This window comes from Carlito syrichta, unplaced genomic scaffold (assembly GCF_000164805.1).
Source record: "Carlito syrichta isolate Samal-C Ts95f unplaced genomic scaffold, Tarsius_syrichta-2.0.1 Scaffold307187, whole genome shotgun sequence".
In the NCBI taxonomy this organism is placed as follows: Eukaryota; Metazoa; Chordata; class Mammalia; order Primates; family Tarsiidae; genus Carlito; species Carlito syrichta.
The window spans coordinates 598,217-620,571 of record NW_007251283.1 but is presented as its reverse complement, the minus strand read 5'-3'; the positions used below and the strand labels follow the sequence as shown (position 1 = coordinate 620,571).

At 45.6% G+C, this 22,355-nt stretch overlaps 1 protein-coding gene across 1 annotated transcript in view; it reads right to left on the bottom strand.

The window, feature by feature from the left end:
* TECPR2 (tectonin beta-propeller repeat containing 2) overlaps positions 1 to 22,355 on the bottom strand; it is a 109,035-nt gene that overhangs the window by 48,135 nt on the left and 38,545 nt on the right. The window contains exons 5-10 of the mRNA XM_008064091.1: positions 19,432 to 19,589; positions 11,671 to 11,983; positions 7,155 to 7,287; positions 4,680 to 5,012; positions 3,147 to 4,144; positions 458 to 641 (exon numbers count right to left, since the gene is read on the bottom strand). Coding sequence (XP_008062282.1) covers positions 458 to 641; positions 3,147 to 4,144; positions 4,680 to 5,012; positions 7,155 to 7,287; positions 11,671 to 11,983; positions 19,432 to 19,589 — 2,119 coding nt within the window. The remainder of the gene's footprint in view (positions 1 to 457; positions 642 to 3,146; positions 4,145 to 4,679; positions 5,013 to 7,154; positions 7,288 to 11,670; positions 11,984 to 19,431; positions 19,590 to 22,355) is intronic.

The window sequence follows — 22,355 nt, the reverse complement described above, 5'->3', positions numbered from 1 at the left end:
ATAGTCAGGGAGTAGATTATTTACCCAGAGCAGATAGCTCATTAAATCAGAGTTTCTAAAAAGGAAGTCAAATAATTGAAATATATCTAACATATCCATGGGCTCATCATCTTCCTTAATTCAGTTGCTTTAAAGTAACACTGAGAAACAGAAACGTGTTGTTTTCATAAGGAGTTAGTATACTAATGTCCCTTTAGAAATCCCTCAAAATTCAAACTTTTTGCCTGGCTCACAGAAATTTAATCATAGGCTACCATTGCAATTAATAAGGAAAATAAAAACTCCAACTGAACACCCATTTACAGTATTAATGTCAATGAAGTGATTCTCGTTCTCTGAGGAAAAATCCCCTCAGAACTTCAGGAAGAGGCAAGTCTGTAAACCCACAGCTGCTGTGGGAGGTCACTGGCTAAGATGTCTCTGTACCTGAGCTGGGAGTAGGGCCCAGGACACGAACCTGAAGGTGAGACTGCCACCTGCTGGACGGTGTCTTCAAACTTCTGCCAGCGCAGCCCGGCACCCGGCAATGCACTGCAGAACAGGCCACCTTTGTAGTCCAGACACCAGATGTACTTCTCGGAAACCACCAAGCTGAGGATGCCATAGCCGGGACCCGAGTAGCCCATCCAGCTTTCTGCAAACTAACAAGGGCAGAGGTGGTGAGTCCTGCAGCAGAGAACACAGCCACACTCGCCAGATTGTTGCCAACAAGAAAAGCAAGTTGAGTATCATAAACATAAGACAGCGAAAGGGTCTTTGAGAAGCCAGGTGGGAACTGTCCTGCTATCTTTGGACACCCTTCTAGAAACATTCTGAAATGGGAGCTGTTGTCCCCTATAAAGACCCCATAATGTCCCTGGATAACACTGTCCTGTTATAACACCCTTCCTGGTGGAATGTTTAGAGCATTATGTCATGTTACAAAAGATCTAGTTTCATTCTATAGTATATCTCATTTTACACAACAGGTACACTCTTCAACATTTGCATGCAAATCAATTTTTGGGAGTCTAATCATGAACGATGCACTGGGGACACAGCTCTACCACGATCTTTTTTCCCCCATTTTTTTTTTTTTTTTTTTTTGAGTATGGAGTCTCACTGTCATCCAGGCTGGAGTGCAGTGACAGGCTCACAGCCAAGCAGCCTAGACTTGCTGGGCTCCGGTGATCCTTCTGCTTCTGCCTTCGAAATAGCTGGAACCACAGGCGTGTGCCACCACACCCTAATTTTTTGATTTACTGTACAGACAAGGTCTCACCAAGTTGCCCAGGCTGGTCTCAAACCTGTGGGTTCAGGCAATCCTTTTGCCTCTGCTTCCCAAAGTATCGTGTGGGAAAGGTTGGTGGAAGCTTGGCCAAGACACCCTGTCTGATTAAGTTTTATAGACTAAGATTTCATTGCTAAGATTCTTTTTAAAAATCAAAGCTAAATAAAGTCTTTGTACTTTAACAATCTTCTAAAACTGCAAAGGAATTCAATGTGTTTGCACAAATACCCACATAGAAGTTAACCACTTCAAAGAGATGGTGTCCAACCCTTCTCAATCCAGCCCTGCTCACCATAGTAAGTGTTATCCCCCAACCTGATGCCCCCCAAAAAAACACACCACAACATTTTTTTGGCTATTCAGCTACTTGGAGGAGCATGAGGAGAGGAGGAAGTTGGGCAGGGGCACTCCAAGGGCCAGGATCCCCCTCGCCTAAGGGCTTTCCTAAATGTCTGACCTAGATTCCCAATACCCCATCCCAAGGACGGTCGGCCTGGCTGATACCCAGTCCCCATCTGGCTGCCAGGCATGGCTTCCCATAGCCCTGTACTCTGCTCAGTACACTCGCCTGAGTCCAGCACCACTGTGAGGATCTGAACATGCATCTGGCTCTCCCTTGAGACTCTGAGGCCAGGAAGACGGGACCCACCATTGGCTGCCATCTGCTCTGTGGGATCCCCTGAACAAACACAGCCTGACTGTCAGGAACACTCAAGAACCACTGGGCTGAAAAGATGAAGGCAGGGGGACTGCATAAAAGGCCCACCCTTCTGGCACTTTGTCTTGAAACAAGGAAGGGATACTTTTCGCTTTGGAAGCATGGCAGCAGAGGATGAGGCTGACGCTGGGGTGCACTCTGCCCTTCACTTGCCGTGTGGCCTTGTGCAAGCCATTCAACTGTTCTGAGCCTTGACCTCCTCAGCTATAAGTTGGGGACAACAATAGTACCTATTTAGAGTTTGTTTTCAGAGAAGTAAATGAGTTAAGCATCTAAAGGGCCTGGCAGGGGCCTGCACACGGGGAGACCTGGCCGCGTGTCATACACTGACAGTGTTGAGAATCCAGCAGTGCACCTGGGGAAAACACACGTGGCTGCGAGTGCACAATCACAACCCAACCCTCCCATTCACAGTTGGTAGGAAATGTTAAAGGTCACAGATATATTCGAAACCAAATGCATCTAATAATAATATTTGCTAAGGGGAGTAAGCACTTTTAAAAACCCACTTTTTAGTATAAATTGTCTAAGACCTACAGGAGACTGGATAGCCCAAGCCCAGCTCCTACAAAGTCAGGAGACAACATCCCAGAAATGGCCCCCATTCCTGTGAGGTGACTGCTGGGAAGGAGAGGAGAGGCCTGCCTTCAGACTGCTCAGAGCTTTCTCTACTCCACGAGTGGACAGTCCTCGGCCCACTGTTTTGCTCAGATGGCCCCAGGCCAAGCCACACTTCCCTAAGATGGCAACACAATGTGCCTACATTGGCCTGCATTTGCTGGGTCAGAGTAAACAGCAAAATGCTACTTGGTTGGTAAAGCAGTATATGTCAGGTCAGAAGTCATTTAGGTCACTCACAGTCCCTGTGCTGGAATTCCCCCAAGCAGTTGAATGGCTTGCACAAGGCCTTCACTTGCTATGCAACCTTGTGTAAGCCATTCAACTGTTCTGAGCTTCGACCTCCTCAGCTGTAAGTTGGGGACAACAGCAATAGCTATTTTATAGTTTGTTTTCAGAGAAGTAAATGAATTAAGCATCTAAAGAGCTTGCAGTAGGAATATAATTTCTTTCCATAAGAAGAAAAATAATGTTTCGCCAGTGGTTCCCCTTAAGAAAGAAGGTAGCCTGAGGTACGTTTCCCCCTGCCTGAGCACATACCTGATCTGACTTGAGCAGCCCGGTGTCATCTGCACCTGGCTGGCTCAGGTCCTGCAGGGAGCGACTAGCTCCAAGCTCTGTCACACTCGTTTCTGAGGATGAAGAAGGAAGCCCGTGGGCGTAGATGTCCTCCTCGTCGCTGGATGTCAATACCTGATCCCGTGAAGGTTGCTCGAGCCAAGGCTTGTGAGTGCTGGCTGCCAAGGTAGAGACTGGAGTCAACCGTTCTGTCACATTTCCCAAGTCACATTCAGAAGCAGATGCTTCTCTCTGATCTGTGTCAACATCAGTGACAGCATGCTCAGGATTTGAGCTGAGATGGTCGGGAGCCCCCACGTCAGTCAAGATGCCATGCTCTTTGCCAGACTCCTCAGTGTGGCCTTCGTCAGCTCTGGGCCCAGGCAGCCGCTGCCCAGTACTCGGGGCCCAGCTGCGGCTGGAAGGCACCAGGAGTGAGTTCAGGAGGGGGGCTTCAGAAAGAGCGCAGTGGGGGTCATCAGGTTCCACATCCTCCCCCTCTTGTACCTCAGCAGACCTGTCCTGTTCTTGGAAGGGTAACCGTCTGCTATGGGGCTCATCACCTGCCAGAAAAGGCTCCTCTTCGAGTGCTGTGACATCACTGCCTTCCTCATCGTCCCTCGGGAGCAAGGGTAAAGTCAACCCTCTGTTGAGTGGCTCCAGCTCGCACGCATGGCTGCAGTGTGGAATTTCGGTTCTAAAGTCACTCTCCTCGTCCAGGAAATGTGGAGCTGATGCAGGCACCTCCAGGACACTAAACGTTTCAGGGTCAGTGTCTTCCTGCAAGTCACCACTCATCTCACCACTCAGGTGGTTTCCCGGCTCCGGAGACTCTGTGCTCAGCTGACCCACACTACCCCCCAGGACACTTGAGGCCACGGACAGCAGGTCTGTGCTCAAGGACTGGGGACTCTCGCCAGCAAACTCAGAGCACGGAGTTGACTCGAGGGAGCTGTGACCAGGGTTTCTGCTTCCGCCTTCTAATTTAAAATAAGAACACTCAAAATAAGCTATGGCTCTACATAAGTAGTAAGAAACTAATTCAAAAACAAATTTTTGGCTCAAGAAAAAAATATTTTAAATGAGCATATCCAGTGCTAAACATAAAATGTCCCATCTATTTACCAGCGTTACTATGTTCACAGGATCTCTGGCTTCATAAATGGTATACAAGGATAAATCAACATTTTAATTTAAATATTGAAAAGCACGAAACCCAGACCATTTAAGTGAGGTGGTGAGTACACAGGTGTACTGTATTCTATCATTATTTCAACTTTACAGATGCATGTATATGTATTCTCTGTAAATGTGTGAACTATTTCATGGTAGAACTTCAGGGAAGGAATGTATTCATTTTCTGAAGATCTTCTCTGCTTTTCCATGAATGTGCCAGTGCTCATTCAGCAGGAAGCAGTATTTCTAGCATGGGGAGATACATGGCATTCCCAAAGAAGTTGGGAAGACTACCCTGATGGAACCGCATGAGCTGGGGTGCTTAGCTACAGAGGGTACCTGTCTTTTTCTTCTTCCTCTTCTTTTTCACTTTGATAGGTTTCACAACAAGCTCCTGGTCGAAGTCTTCTGAGCTGATAACACTGAATCTCTGTGAGGAGGGCTGGCTGCTCTGGCTTAGCTCAGGGGTGGCCTGGAGCCCGGGCGGCAGTAGCCCGGAGCTGCTATCGGTGGAGTTGAGTGAGCTGCTCCTGCTCCTCGGCTCGCTGGCCACAGAGCTGGCCACGGAAGAGCCTCTGAGCCTTGTCTCAGAAACTGCGGCCCCTGGCGGCTTCTCCACTCGCTGCACGTGGACTCGCTCTGCGCATCCTGATACCTCCAGACCATCTCTCACTGAGAAAGAAGAGCTTGGTCTTACTATGTGTTACCCGAGAAAGTCGACGTGTACTTTCAAGGTTGCTAGCCCTGAGCGCCAGTTCTCACAGAGGGAGCTGAAGTTCGGGCCTGCCAGAGAACTGAACTCCATATTCACAGAAACTAGCACGATGAAAAGAATTGCACAGGAGAGTCTAAGAAATGAATTGTGCTCTCCAGAAAGCTCATCCATCAAAATCAGTAAAATAGCTGGACACAGCTGTCTCTTGTAAATAACTCAACAGTAAGGGAAAACCACTAAGACCATGGAACTTCTCACTTCTGTTTACAAATTCTTTATAAAGAAGAGATGCCTATGTGTAAAAAATAGCTTAGCTATACTTCTTACTTAAGACTATTTTATTATTATTATTTTTAAAATATTCATTATATAAGACTATGACTTTAATATTACTCAAATGGCATTTGAAAAATCTATGTGTACCTATAATTAAATTTCTTGAAGTTCAAGGAGGGAAAGGTAACTTTCCACCAGAATGACTCAAGACAGAGAAGTGCATTTTCAAAGTCAGCGCCAGGTGGAGAGGAGAGTGAGGAACAGGAACAGGAGCTGTTCCACCCTTCCTGCGGGCAAGCTTCCCACTGCAATGGCCACATCCATCTCAGCATGACACCACAGAGCCATCCTCTTGTGATCAAGGATCCACCATGTGCTGGACACAAGTCTAGGTGCGGGCATGTGGCGGTCAGCAGATGCAGGATTCCTGCCCTTGTGGCACCAACATTCTGCTGAGGGTTGTCTGTTAGGAACAGACTGTAGGCGACAGAGTGTAGGGACTGGAAGGGCAGTAACAGTTCAAAAATCTTATGGAAGATTATCCACCTTAACGGCAGGGCTCATCAAGAGCTGTGCTGTCCAATATGGCAGCCGCCAGCCACTTGTAGCTATGCAGATTCAAATTCGGTAAAATTAAACACAATTTAAAATTCTGTTTCTCAGTTGCACTCACTACACTGTAAGTACTCAGCAGTCACTTGTGGACAGTGACTACCTACCAAGCAGTGCAGAAACAGAGCATTTTTTTTTAGTTGGAGTCTCACTCTATCACCCAGACTAGAGTGCAGTAGAACGCTCATGGCCACTGCAGTCTCAACCTGCTGGGCTCAGGTGATCCTTCTGCCTCAGCCTTCCAAGTAGCTGGAACTAGGTGTGCACCACCATGTCCAGCTAATTTTTTGATTTATTGTAGAGACGAGGTCTTGCCATGTTGCTCAGGCTGGTCTTGAACCCCTGAGCTTAGACAATCCTCTTGCCTCCACCTCCCAAAGTGCTGGGATGACAGGCGTGAGCCACTGTGCCCGGCCAATACAGAGTATTTTTATCACTGCAGAAAGCTTCCTGGGCAGCAGTGGTCAAGACTTAGCCTCATAGCTCCAAGCCACGACTCTTTCTGCAAGCCTCACTGCCCTTGATCATACTGTCTGAGGGGTCCCCAGCTCATGAACTCAACTATCAGAGCTTATTCACTTCCTATAAAAATTATGGTTCTGGAATATTCATTCCAACTTGCCCTCTATGACTGAAGAGGAGGAGAAGGAGGAGGGTGAAGGGGCCCATACAGCTGTTGTGATCACCTTGAGGAATAAGTTTACTGATGAACCCAAATATAGAAAGTATCACATATGTGGGCACGAGGACACACATTATGAGTCTTGGCTCATTAAAAAGTCAATCCTATAGGGAAAAACTGTGTTAAGGGTAAAAGCTATGTCCCAGATGACAGATTTAAATCTTCTAAAATCTTATTCAAATCTATGTCTTTTGGAGCACTAATCCCACATACTGTCCCAGCCAGAGCATCAGGATCAAGAGAGAAGTTTCCAGCTTCTCCTTTCTAGTTACCCAGCCTCCCCTTCTTCCATACGCATGAAAGCAACACCATCAAATGGGAGACTACATCTGATGTAACCCTTAAAGTAGGTTCTTTTAAGAAATGTATCATAAACATGATTTAAGAATCAGAGGAAACTCTCCAAATCCTCCATATTTGAATAAAGGTGCAACAGTTTAGCAAAATGATGGTAAGTTTTATAAATTATACACTGCAATAATTACATGCAACAGAGTACACTACTTCCCATTTTATAATGAATACAAACCTATTGATGCTAGTCCTTCAGGTCTGCTTGAAATTCTTATAATGTTCCTATCTCCCTTTATGAAAAATATCTCATTTTCTGTGCAGGAGACAGACACAATATCACCTGATCCTTCCAAACCAGCAATTGTGGCCTGTCAAAAAAAAAAAAAAAAAAAGTCACAAAACAAGACAATAGTAACAGTTCAAAGCATCAAAAAGCATGTGTAAGAGTCCAAATAAGTCAAATGATAACTGCACTTTGCCATGGCAATTTTTTCTCTCTCTCTCTCTTTTTGAGTTGGAGTCTCACTCTGTCACCCAGGCTGGAGTGCAGTGGCATAATGCAGCCTCCACCACCTGGGCTCAGGAGAACCTTCCTCCTGAGTCTCCTGAGTAGCTGGGACTACAGGTATACAACACTACACCTGCATAATTTTTAATTTTTTTGGTAGAGATCAGGTCTCCTTATGTTGCCTAGGCTGGTTTCGAATTCCCTGGCTCAAGCAATCCTTGGCCTCCCAAAGTGCTAGGATTACAGGTGTGTGAATCACTATGCCCAGCCCGCTATGACAACTTTCTGATAACTCCTACAGTAGTTCAATCCAAAGTTAGTTAACATCTGACAGATAGGTGAGTAGGGGTCTGATAGGCTCCCTGGCAGTATGGGAACTCTGCCATCTGCCACCCGTCTGCAACCTTGCCCTTTTACCTGCTTCATGTATACTGATCATGCCAGGCCAAACTCAGCCCATTTTCTCTCTGCTTGAATTCCTCTCTTGTCCCTGTTCATTGGGGGAGTTCTAGTTCCATTTGGATGCCACCTCTGTGAGAAGTGGCCCCTGAAAACCTACCCTCTGGGGCAACACCCAGGGGTCCCCAGTAGCTCACAGCACTTTACCCAAACCTCTGTCTGGCATGGCACTCCTGGGATGGAGCAATGTGTGGGCAGCACATCTAGACATCCCGACTGTGCACCCTCCAGTGGGAGACACTAGTGTGCGCTGCAGCTCATGATTTTTGCATGGAAGAATGAAGGGAGGGAAGGTTTCCCTAGAGTCATCTGAAAGCAGATGGCACCAAAACCCAGGGCATCCTGAATCCACACTGACTTGAAGCTCTTGCTTTTCAGTCAATAGCACAAGTAAGAGACTAGTTTGTTGTAGAAGACAAAGAGAGTCTAAATCCTTTGCTAATTTTTGAATAATTCTGATGAGCAGCTGGCAATACATTCGTTTCTTCTTTTCTTTTCTTTTCAAGACAAGGTCTGGCTCTTTCACCCAGGCTGGAGTGAAGTGGTAACATCATAGCTCACCACAGCCTCCAACTCCTGGACTTAAGTGATCCTCCCTCCTCAGTCTCCTGAGTAGCTGGGACTACAGGTGCACACCACCATGTCCTGCTAATTTTTAAATTTTTTGTAGAGATGGGGGTTTCACTATGTTGCCCAGGCTGGTCTCGAACTCCTGGCCTCAAGCAATCCTCCAACTTTGGCCTCCCAAAGTGCTGTGGCCACAATGTCTATCCTGGATGGTTTCCCATTCTCATGTCTCTGCCTACAAAATGAAGTTAATTATACCTACTGCGTAAAGTATCAAGTATGTGCTCAGATGAAAGAACTGAAGTACAATCACAAAGTATCTTGATGCCACTAATTACTAACAAAGTCCACATAAGTTCAAATGGTACCCAGGGAAAGAAGAAAAATTAAGCTCTCTATAACTGGGGAAACACTAAAAGAATGTTTTTCAGACAACCCCCTTGGGTCCCCTCCCACTGTGGGAGATTTTCTGTCCTCTCAATAAATCCTGCTTTCTCACTTTCAGGCCATCGGTGTCCCTCATTACTCCTAGGCATGAGACAAGAACCCTGACCTGAAGAGATGCAGAAGATCATTGGAACCAAAGAACAGTGCACCTTGAAGGCTGGAGCCGGCTGAACCAGGATTGCTGCCGGCAGAAGGCAAGACTCCGAAGCTGAGACACTTCTGGGGGCTGCAACACTCTCAGGGCTTGGCTTGCCAGCCCACTAGAGCCAACACTCCCGGGGCTAGGCTTGCCAGCCTACCGAATCAGCAACACTATCAGGGCTTGGCTTGCCAGACCATTAGAACCAACACTCCTGGACTTGCCAGTCCAGAAAGCTGACACTCTCTGGGGCTCAGCTGGCTGATCCATTGAGCACACACTCTCGAAGACCAGGCTGACCTGAAAAATCTGTATCACCGCTATGCTCAAATATATGCTGATTGCTTTGAAGGAGGGGCAAGATGTTGCAGCAAGGCACTCATTATATGGTCCCAGCCCAGAGCATGTTGTACATGAAGCCTTATTATTACACCATTAAATATTCTAGAATGATTTAAAATATAGTTGTAAGGGCACAAAGAGTACTTCAATCACTTATATTGTATGGTTGGATTCCTGTTTCTAAACTATTCGAACAACAACATCAATTCTGGCAAAATTAACCAGAATATTAACAACAACAAAAAAAACTTGGACAGTGAAAAGGTTCAATAAGATATTTTCTAACACATAAAAATAACTGAAAAGCTGAGGAAATGTTACTGAACTGATTTTGATATACATCTATACCAGGTGGAAAACTTAAAAGCAAAAAATCAAGCATTTTGATTCACTAATATGTCACTGATTTACCCATTCTTCCAAAGATTATTTTCTATGCTTTGGTTTTTAGTCAACCCATTAGCAGAAAAATTTCCATTAGCTAATTGCATCCAAAGTAATAAAACACTGTGAAAATGTCATTCTTAGAGTATTTCATATTTAAAATCTTGCACAGAAATGTTACACCTTTACTATAATTAAAATCAACAACAACAACAAAAGAATGTTTTTCAAAATATCTCTTATAAAAGAGACAAATTCAAGGCTAAAAGGCACCTTGGTGATCCCCCTAATCCAATACTCCTCCTCACCCCACATTTTACAGATAGGAAACCAAGCTTAGGCAGACAGGAGACTCCGAGTTAAAGGCTGCACCAGGCTAAATACAGCCATATCATTTTGTCACTTGTTTGTTTTCAGTCTTCTTTGCTTAATACTGTAACTTGGGAAAGTTTCTTATCATGGTAGGAAACAATTTCTGCTTAAATTAGGAAGATAACAGATGACCATTAGAGATGGTTTTAGGAATTTTTCTTTTCTTTTTTTTTTGAGCCTGAATCTTACTCTGTTGCCCAGGCTGGAGTGCGGTGGCATGCTCATGGCCACTGCAGCCTTGACCTGCAGAAGGATCACCTCAGCCTTCCAAGTAGCTGGAACTACAAGCGTGTGCCACCATGTCCAGCTAATTTTTTTTTTGTATTTATTGTAGAGACAAGGTATTGCCATGTTGCTCAGGCTGGTTTCGAACCCCTGAGCTCAGGAAATCCTCTCACCTCGGCCTCCCAAAGTGCTAAGATTATAGACATGAGCCACTGTGCCAGCCACTCTTTACTTTCTATAGCAAGGCTTTGCTTATGAATGAAAAGTGTACCTGTCTGAGACTTGCTACTTGTGGGTAGGAGAAACCTGTTCTGGAGTCTAGACGTGAGGTGGGAAGATTATTTCAAAAAGAGCAAAAGCGAAGGAGAAACCAAAGGGAAACAGTTTTGTTTAAAGTTTCTAAATCAGTTGGGCACAGTGGCTCACCCCTGTAATCCCAGGACTTTGGGAGGTGGAGGAGAGGATTGCCTGAGCCTAGAGGTTTGAGACCAGCCTAGGCAACTTGGTGAGACCTCATCTCTACGATAATAATTTAAAAAATTAGCTGGGTGTGGTGGCACAAGTCTGTAGTTCCAGTTATTTAGAAGGCCGAGGCAGAAGGATCACCTGAGCCCAGCAGGTCAAGGCTGGGGTGGCCATAAGCATGCCACCACACTCTAGCCTAGGCAACAGAGTGAGACTCCAGCTCAAAAAAAAAAAAAGTTCCTAAAACTATCTCTCATTGTAATCTGTTATCTTCCTGATTTAGGCAGAAATTGTTTCCTACCAAGATTAGAAACTTTCCCATGATATATTATTAAGTAAAGAAGACTGAAAACAAATAAGTGGCAAAATGATATGGCTCCATTTGGGTAAGAACAAGGGTAAAAGAACAGGGCAGAAGACAAGTGGGAGGAAGAAACCCTTGTGGGCTGGTTCATCCTGGGAGGGCCTCAGGGCTATAATTCTTTGTTGTGATTTCTGTCGTGTTTGAGTTTTCACTATATGTGCCCAGAGCACTTGGTAGTCAGAAAAAACATGACCCAAATAGATCATAAAGAGCAAGTTTAATTTTGTGTTTACATGCCAAAAACACACATAACTTCTTGGCAGGGTATAGGACTATGAATATCAAAACCAAATTATTTTTTCAAATCTACAAAAATTACCAAACCTTCATCTGATTTCCTCGACTGGCCGGAAGGAAAAAGTAAAGCGTAGATCAATATACTCCTTTTATCCTTCTGCAAGTTGGGAGGCAGAACAGTCTGCAGATAAACATTCTCTTGCCTACAGCCAACAAAGATGTGGTGCAATGCCTGCCCTTACCTGGTTGATGGTGTCTAGAAGATAGATACTGTATTCATTCCAACTCAACACCCAACCTTCTTGAAAGAAACAGGATACCAGTCCCAGGTGCTTCTCAGGTAAGCTGCAACTGCCCCCGTCAGAGGATTCTAAGCGTGGGTATAGTTCGAAAGACTTCACTCCTCCAGCAAAAACATCTTTTAAGATAAATGTGGCTTGAACAGTCCCATGGACGTCGGCCTTCCATAGCCGCAGCCCAGGCCGGGATGCATACAAGGTTAGGTCACTTTGCTTACAGAGTCCTGGTATAAAACAAGCACCAAATTTCCCAGTACTAAAATTAGAAGAAAGAAAAAGAAAAAACAGTCATAGGTTGATTGAAAGAGATGCAGTTATCAACCTGTGATATTAACTACAACAATAATTTTTTGGCTAAGCCTAAATAATGTATTTTTTCCCATTTTCTACCATTTTATTTTTTTTCTGGTAATTAAACCATGTTGTCATTCCTGCACCCATGGAGGCCCTTACCACATCCTCACAAGTGTGCACCCCACTGAGCATACACTCTGACTTAACCAGAACCATTCAGAATGCCCACTGAAGCTTGCACCACCTGGCATTTAGCTCCACTCTCCAGTTTAACCCTTACAGCAACCACAGGAGGCAAAAATAGTCACTCAGGCACAGACTGTATGTACGATGGTGGCCCTACAAGATTATATCACATTCTACGGTACCTTTCTATGTTTAGATACACAAATCCTTACCATTGTGTGACAATCACATAGTGTCCAGTACAGTAGCACGCTACATAGGTGTACAGCCTGGAAGCAATAAGCTACACCACACAGCCCAGGTGTGCAGGAGGCTGTGCCATCTAGGTTTGTGTAAGGATACTATGATGTTCGCACAATGACAAAATCACCTAATGACCCATTTCTTGGAATGCATACCCATTGTTAAGCGATCCATGGCTGTATTACAACTCCCATTTTGGAAAAGAGTAAAATGAGGCAGAAGGTGACAAACACAGGTCTGCCCATCCTCTCATGCTCTAATTCTGTTTCTTCTCACATCTGATTGCTATGCTCACTCCAACATCATGAATGAATGAAATTTACGTCTGGAACCACAGCAACCCATCTATATTGTTGCCCTTTCAGAATTTCTCTAAACCCGTAAGGTAGGGTGAGAGGTACCAATCTCCCTTCTAATCTCCAGGCTTGATATTTCCTTTTCAAAATTATGAAATATCTGACACAAACAAAAGCATGTTTATCTATATATATGGCTATGTGTATATATATATAAACACACACGTATATACACACTTAAGTACACACTATACACACACATGTGCATTACTTCATGACGGGTATAAGTTCTGAGAAGTACATTATCAGGTAAACTCATCCTTGTGTGAACATCAGAGTGTACTAGGCAGCTTACTACATACCTAGGCTATATGGTATATATTGTCTATTTTTCTTGGGCCATGTTCCATTATAATATTATGGAACCATTGTCACATATGCAGTCCTCTGATGACTGAAATGATATGTGGTGCATGATCATATATATATATATGCATATATATCTACAGTTATTAAGCCTAATAATGAAATGTATACCCAGGAACCCTTCCCCCAACTTAGGAAATAAATCATTTGCCATCCAACTGATACTTTTTTGTGTTCCTAATACTTCCTATCCCCTCCAGTCCCAGATGTCACCACTGGATTGAATTTTGCATTTATCATTTCCTCACTTTTATTGATAGTTTAATAACATATCTATGTATCCCTAAACAAAATATAATTTAGTATTTCTTTACATTTTTGTCATAACACTAACGAGGAGAAAAATTTGTTTCATTATATGTCATTTTGCTTAAAGTTGCAGTTTCCAAGAACCTACTGACAACAGTGAGAACCTACTGTATTCCACAATTTATTTAGTCATTCTCTTGTTGATGGGTATTTGAATTATTATCTTTTTTTTTTTTTTTTTTAACTATTTTGAACAATAGTGCTATGAACATTTTTGTACACACATCCTAGCACACAGGTGTACGAGTCTGTCAAGGACATTTCAGGAGTGCTGAGAGCATATTAAATTTTAGAAGACAACTTCACACTTTTTTCAGTGTGATTATACAAATCTGCAAACCCATCAGCAACCTGAGTGCTTGTTATTTCACATTTTTGCCAACACTCAGACTTCTACCAGAGTTCAAATTTAAGAGTTTCCGTTCAAACCTTGCCCTGCTGATTCTTTCTCCTAAATGTTCCTCAGATTATAAGCAGTAGAAAGAGTACTGGCTCGGCTGGGTGCAGTAGCTCAAGCCTATAATCCCAGCACTTTGGTAGGACGAGGTGAGAAGACTGCCTGAGCCCAGGGGTTTGAAACCAGCCTGGGCAACTTGGTGAGACCTCGTCTCTACAATATATCAAAAAGTTAGCTGGGCGTGGGTGTAGTTCTGGCTACTTGAGGTGGAAGGATCGTCTGAGCCCAGCAGGATGACACTGTGGTGGCCATGAGTGTGCCACTGCAGTGCCTGGGCAACAAAGTGAGACTCTGACTCAAAAAAACAAAACAAAACAGTACTGGCTTTAAAGTAAGGCCTGGGCTCAACATTCAGTCTGACACTTCCTAGGTATGTGGTGTGTGCAGTTAGCTAGCCTTTCTGGATCACGCTTCCTAGTCTGTAAACCAGACATGATAATTCCCATCTCAAAGGTTGAAGGGAGGACTGAATGAGGTAAACTATCAAAACACAAAAGCAACGCTTGTGCCACTGTAAGCTCCCATGAATGCTCAACTGTCCTGAAAGAGGCACAGGCAGCTTACAGCTGGGAGCTGCCCCGTCCCCCTACTTCCACCCCACTGCGTGCTCATCACAGCTTGTGCTGCCCTCTTCCAATCCCTGAACACAGCAGCACACCCAAACCCCAGAGGTCGTCCTAGGCCCATCCCACACAGTCACACAAGGAGTTATTTGGGGGTTTCTGCATGTCAGTATCTCACTAGGTCGGTTGACACCTCAGTAACTAGATCTCTCCAGAAAGGGTCCAAAGAGAATATCATATATCAAATTCGGCTTTGAAACAAAGATCGTTAAGACACACCAAGAATGTTTTGACACTGTCGACCTTCCACAGGCAGCTCTGTAATCAGCATCGTGTCTGATTACTGCCTTTGGTGGTTTTGTTCTGGAGTCATCCTCTAAATAGAAGGACCCAGAGGAATTCTAGCACGGCAGCCCATAACCTCTTCCTCCTCTATTCCTCTCAAATCAATTTCTTTTGGTGATCTAATTTTTAAATCTGTTTTCCTTCTATTTATAGGTCCTCTTAAGACTCTTGTCATTTCCATTTTGACTTGTTTACCATATGTAACTAAAGCATTCATCTTAACAAACATTTAATGACTTCGTACATTCTGTAAGATACTACTGTACTTGCTGCCGAGAGTAACATAAAAAATAAATGAGGTCCTTGTCTTGTCTTATAACACAGTATGGCAGGCGTGTGCGTGAACAATTACAACAGCATCTGGGAAGTGCCATGTTTGAGGCTCAAAGAGCTGCCCGAGGAGTTCAGACCAAGGAGACACATCTGACTGTGCAGGAGAGAGGGCAAGGCCTGCAACACTGAGGGACTGTTGCCTGATGGAGACAAGGAAAGAGTTCGTTCCTGGGACTGGCTGGCTCTGAGAAGTGCCAAAACATTTGGAGAAGGTTGGCCAAAGGCAGCTGAACTGAAAGAACCAGCTAGAGACAGGTACAAATTGTCCCTGACTCAGCCACGGTCCACTTGCAGGGTGATTCTGCAGTACTTGCTGATGTCATTCTGAACTTGACAGTAAAACTCCAACTTTTAAGGTCTAGGTATTGCCGGATTCTAAAATCACTTTAAAAAATTAAAATAGTTTCTTAATTTTGGTAGAAAGGATTTCTAGAAAAATCACTGATGACTTAAAAAAAACTTTAATTCCCTTTAGAGGCCACACTGACATAAAAAAAGTGTTTTCTGGTAAACAAATTCAAACCACAAAACGGTGTTTTCTAAGTCTGTGCATAATGTACTGTGTCACAGACCTGATATGCTAGAGGTGACAGAGCCCAAAATGGGATCATGAAGGTCTAAGACAGCTGAGGGGAAGGTCCCAAAAAGCCCTGACAGTGATCTCAACAGCCAAATGCCCACAGGTCAGGTGGACACAGCAGTGACATGTTCCAGAACTGGGTACTGGCCTGACACATGTGCAGGCACTACACCTACAATGCTGACTGCAGTGCCTGCATGCTGTTGCCACAGAGGACTTCTCTGAGGACTAGACTTGCAGGAGACACAGCATTAGAGTGAAGAGGGCTCTGACACATGAAATCATGCACATAAATACAGAGGACAGCAATGACAGCTGCCTGTAACACACGGGTGGGGGTGGCAGGGGTCTCCAAGGTTTTCCAGAAGCAACACCTGTACTGTCCAGTCCAAAGAGGTTCACAGACTTGATGAGAAAGAAGCCCTCACATTCGGCCTCTGAGCCTCCCAACCTGCCTACACCTGTCCTATGCTCTGTGCATTGCCTTTTTTCTGGAAGAACATCCAGCCAACCTCGCCACTGCTACCCATGAGAGGGTCCCACTGAGGTTGCCATTTGCACCCTGTCTGCAGCATCACCGTGTTCCCTCTCTGGGTACCCGCCTCACACCCCAACGTGCCACCATATTGTCCCTCTTCTAAAACTCCCACAGGGCCACATGATCTCTCCTCTGGGTACCACCTATTCCTGTGTTTCTTTCTAAAAAAAAGTTCCTTCAAAAAGCTGTCTACACTTACTGTTCACTCCTTCTCTTTCCACCCCTCCAATCCTTTGGCCCTGCTCTTGATGAGGGGGGTTGTTCACAGCCTCAGTGCTGCCAAATTCAGCCCATCTCAGTCTCTCCCACAGAGCCCAGTGGGCACTCTGTGCTTCCATGTCTAATGTCTCACTCCTCAACCCCCCGATGCCCACTCTCTCCTGATGCTTTTTCCTTCTCCCCAGAACCTGAGGCTTCCTTGCTGCTCCCAAGGTGAGCATGCCTACCTGCATGCCAGCAGCTCCCAAAGCCCAGCTCCCAGGAGGCATGCCCGCCTCCACTTGGCTACTCCACTGTCCACGGGGTGGAAGAGGATGCTTCGGGCCCCCGGCAGTCTCATCTCCTCCTCCCTCCTTATGCCCCAACACATAGCAGATAACTTCCCCCTTACCAGGCTACTCCACATATGGCATTTGCACTTACCCAGTTGCACAGGCCCCAGCCTAGGAAACATCTGGAACTCGCCTCTCACACCCAAGAGCCAACATGAAAGCAAGTCTGCCAGCTCTGCCTTCACGCACCCCCGGCATCTGCCCCAGTCACTCCGGTGTAGGCCCCCACCTCTCACCTGGACCACCTGGAGCCCTGTGCTGACCCTGCTGAGTGGCCACTCCTGCCCCTTTGGGATATTTCCAAATGGTGGTCAGAGTGATCTTCCATGGTCAAAGCCCTCTCTTGACTCACCACGGCACCGGGATGAAGCAGACCCCTGAACAGGGCCCTCCCCAGCTCCGCTCTGCACTGCACCTGGGCTTGGTCCTCAGGTGCTCAGATGCTGGTGCATGCAGGTCCCTCTGCCTCAAGGGCTGCTCACCAAGGGCTAGTTCCCCTCATAGGAACCGTCCCTGCCTTCCTACTGAAACAGACCACTGTGTCCACTGCTCCCTCCACTCTGGCTTAGATCCTGGTATATTACCACTGAGCACCCTGACTTGTTACAAGCCTTCATGGACACGCGGCCTGAGATGAGAGACCCGTTCAGCCTTGCTCACAGATGTCTCCCTAGACAAAGAGTGGCTGGCAAAGAGTAGAGACTTGGTGTGGAGTTTTCAGTGCTGGATGAAGAAACATTCCCTGGGTGTCACTGTCATGTGATGTGACACATGATGATCCAATTTTCCTCTCTGGCTGAGACCTCTTCTTGGGGACTTCAGATCTTCACACAGAACTGCTTACTGCTATTCCCACTTGGCTACCTAACAGGCATCTCCAACTCAGCACGTCCAAATGGTTTCGGATGTCAAGGCCTTCCAGGGGGAGTTCCCACAGTCTCCTGCCTCAGTCAATGGCTTCCCATCCATCCAGGTACTTCAGCCGAAAGCACAAGAATCTTTTATTCCTTCCTTCCCCTTGCCCACGACATTTGGGAGGGACTGCTGGGTATATGACCCAGATGAAAAGTAATCGGTTTTAAATGTCCCTCTTTACACTCTGCCTTCTTTCCAAAAGGACACAGTTTAGTAAGACACTAAGAGATGAACCAGGATAAAATACCTGTAGGCAGAAGAGTAGGATACTGGCAGAGGAAAAGTCAGAACAAAGTTCTGCAGAACCACTACACTCCAACTCCACATTCCACCAGGGCTAACCGGGAGATTACTACAGGATGAAGGCCAACTGCTGATAGAATTGAGAAGAGATTCAGCATGGAAAACAGAAGCCAATGGGAGGTATGGAAGTGTCTCTCAACAGCTGAAGGGCTGCTATGTAGAAAAGAGAATAAACTTCTGTGTTGCTGTAAAGCACGATGGAGACTAAGACTCAGAGGCTGGCTCCCCCCGTGTGATCTCATCTGACGTTCCCGGACAACCCATCACTGATGGCACTACCAGCCTCAGGGCCTCGTCAATGCCTGCCAACTTCATCACATCTCCAAGTCCCTGCTCTCCCTCTCCACAAGGGCCGCCCCAAACCCTCCCCATGTGCCTTGACCATCTGCCACCCTGCCCCCCGCCCCTGATTTTCTATAGAGAACAGTGCCCTTTCCTGGGATACACAAGATACGAACTCGTCCAGTTCCCACTGGTCAATCTACAGTGGATGCGCCGATGCTGCCCTGTTTCCCCATTCTGGCTCTGTGGTTGCCTCCTACGCAGGATAAGGAAGGGTCAACCCTACTGTTCTACCTGCTCCTCCCTCACCCTAACCCCACCTGGCCAGAGTCCAACCAGTGTGTTTAACGGGCCACGGTGGGGACAATGAACTGTAAGCTACCCAGGTATTCTGCCGCCTTCTTCCACATGGCTGGTATGGCGAGCAGACTTCTCTTCCCTGTCCTTCCTCCAGGTAGCCAGTCAAAGGCGGGACAATTCCTCAACCTCGAGCCCTCTGGTTCCTTGGCTAATCCCAAGCACTGTGCAGGCCCCATGCCTTTGGGAAGTCTCCCCAGTCCCCTCGGCTGATGCAAGCCTGTTTAAACTCAGACGGTACCCTGTGTTGCTCCACACCAGGAAACACAACCATCAATGAGTGTCCGCTGCAATTCCATCTCCATGATGGAGGGCTCAGACCTGCCATGTTCCCGCGTCATCACTGAGCCTGCCACAGTGCAGAGGCACTCAGTAAATGCTTGCTGAGTAAGGAGTGAGTTCCCCACGCTTGTCTCCTCGCCAGGAATGTGTGGAGGGGGTCTGAGCAAGGAGTGAACAGACACCAGACCACCCAAGGCTCCTCCAGACTGTGGCACCCCCAAGGCAGAGTGGCTGCACTGCAGGCTCCCGAAGTGCCTTGGCAAGAGGAAGTCACTCTTCCTGCCTGCTCCATAGGAGGTATCCTAGGCAGGCTCGGGCCCACCAGGAAGACCAGGCTTAGAGCTGTGTGGGCTTGCATCTAACAAGCAGGAAATCCAGAACACTTCAAGCACCTTCTGTAACAAGGCCTTATGTCAGTCCAACCTGGAATCCCGTGATGCTTACCTTTTCCTTGGTTGTGTTCCAATTTGCTTGACAGACCTTTCCTCAGTGTAAAAAAGCAGACTTCTTTGCAAAGTAGAGACAAGCAGCACTTTCTGGCTATAATCCAGCTGCACAATGGAAGACGGCTCCTCCAACACCAAGTGGGAGTTACAGACACCCTATTAGCGAGAGTTGGGTTAAACCTGACATCAGGGCTGAGTTAGGAGCATCCTTCCTCTAGCTGTATTTGGGTCATTTACATCATAAAATGTATGCTTTAAATCTCTTTAGATTCAGTGTCAGTTCATTGCAGTGAGACTTGGAAAAGTACTAATGAGAAAATAGTCGATGTTAACATCTACCTCATGCTACATCAAGTCTGACAAGAAACATTAAGAAATCGATATAATTTATTTTAAAATGTTCTTAGTAGACAGTTCAAAGAAGAATCCATAAAGATCCAAACAGAAAAGTCATACTTTGTATATTACTATTATTTTTATTATTTTTGTTAGAGATAGAGTCTCACTGTGTCTCCCAGGCTGGAGTGCAGTGACATGATAGTAGCTCACTGCAGGTTTGAACTCCTGGGTTCAGATGATTTTCTCACCTCAGCCTCCTGAGGAGCTAGGACTACAGGCATATGCTACTACATCCAACTAAGTTTTTAATTTTTTTTGTTGAAATGAGGTTTTACTACGTTGCCCAGACTGGCCTCGAACTCCTGGCCTCAAGGAATGCTGCTTTGGTCTTCCAAAATGCTGGGATTACAGGCATGAGCCACTGCACTTGGCCTGTGTATACTATTTATTCAATTATAAAACACAATGGAATGGAACTTGCTATAAAATTAGTGTTACAAAGATTAGTTCTCTAAGTTCATATTATACTTTACCCTCAAAAGGAGTTCAAAGCAGTTTTGAGGACATTATAACCTTGTCAACAGAAAGGGTTACAGAAAACAGGTTAGAAATAAATTAAAATTGAAGTAAATAAATAAGAAGGTATTTTTTTTTGAGTTGGAGTTTTACTCTTTGTTGCTCAAGCTGGAGTACAGTGGCATGCTCACGGCCACTGTAGCCTCGACCTGCTGGGCTCAGGCGATCCTTCTGCTTCAGCCTTCCTAGTAGCTGGAACTACAGGTGTGTACCATCATACCCAGATTTTTAAAAAATTTATTGTAGAGGTGAGGTCTCACCAAGTTGCCCAGGCTGGTCTTGAACCCCTGGGCTCAGGCAATCCTCTCACCTCGGTTTCCTAAAGTAATGGGATTACAGGCTTGAGCCACTGCACCTGGCTCCATAATTTTTTATTTTTTTGAATTGGGGTCTTACTCTCACCCAGGCTGGAGTGCAGTGGCACGCTCATGGCCACTGCAGCCTCGACCTGCTGGGCTCAGGTGATTCTTGCGTCTCAGCTTTCCAAGTAGCTCGAACGACAGATGTACACCACCACACCTGGCTAGTTTTTGTGACTGATTGTAGAGACAAGGTTGCCCAGACTGGTCTCGAATCCCTAGGCTCAGGCAATTCTCTTGCCTTGGCCTCCCAAAGTGGCTGGGATTACAGGCTGAGACACCATGCCTGGCCAATAAGATGGTATTAATATAAAATGGTATTTTATATATAAACATCAAATAAAATTCTAGAAGACATTTTATTGCTAACACAAACTATACTTCATAGGGTCAAAAATCTGATTCTGGCTGAGCGTGGTGGCTCACGTCTATACTCCCAGCACTTTCAGAGACAGAAGCAAGAGGATTACCTGAGGGGTTTATGATCCACTTGGGAAACTTGGTGAGACCCCACCTCTACAATAAATAAATAAATAGCAGGGTGTGGTGGCATGCACCTGTATTTCCAGCTACTTGGAAGGCTAAAGTAAAGAAAGATCACCTGAGCCTGGCGGGTTGAGTATGTGGTAGCCATAAGCATGCCACTGCACTCCAGCCTGGGTGACAGAGTGAAATTCCAACTCAAATAAATAAATAAAACTGATTCTTTTGTTTTGTTTTATTTTTTAAGTCAGAGTCTCAGTCTGTTGCCTAGGTTGGAGTGCAGTGGCACACTCACAACTACCACAGCCTTGACCTGCTAGGTTCAGGTGATCCTTCCGTCTCAGCCTTCCAAGTAATTGGAACCACAGGCATAGGCCATCGCGTCTGGATAATTTTTTGATTTACTGTAGAGACGAGGTCTTGCCAAGTTGCCCAGGCTGGTCTTGAACCTGTGAGCTCAGGCAATCCTCTCACCTTGGCCTCCCAAAGTGCTGGGATTACAGGCATGAGCCACCGCACCCAGTTATAAGTTACTCTTATAAAACAGTTTCATCAATTGTTTCAGAAATAATACTGTAACATCACAGCCGTATTGGGGAGGGAGCAGAGACAGTGATCAGATTTACTGCTAAAACTTGCATACAGTAAAATTTACCCTTTTCCAGGTATACAATTCTATGACTTTCGACAAATTTGTAATCATGGAACCACCACCAAAATTAACGTTGAGAAACTTCCATTAAATCAAAACACTGCAGACACTAAATGAGTCCTCCTCGTTTAAAGTTATTCAGAATGTAGCTCTTCAATTTTTCACTTAGCTTGTGGTAGGATTAAATTTTCTATTCTGTATCTTGTAAAAACATGCATTCTCCCATGTCTTTTTTTTTTTTTTTTAAGTCAGAGTCTCACTTTGTCGCCTAGGCTAGAGTGCAACGGCATGCTCACAGCCACTGTAGCCTCAACCTACTGGGCTCAGGCGATCCTTCTGCCTCAGCCTTGCAAGTAGCTGGAACCTCAGGCATGTGCCACCATGCCTGGCTAATTTTTTGATATATTGTAGAGACAAAGTCTCGTCAAGTTGCCCAGGCTGGATTCGTATCCGTGGGCTCAAGCAGTCCTCTCACCTCTGCCTCCCAAAGTGCTGGGATTATAGGCGTGAGCC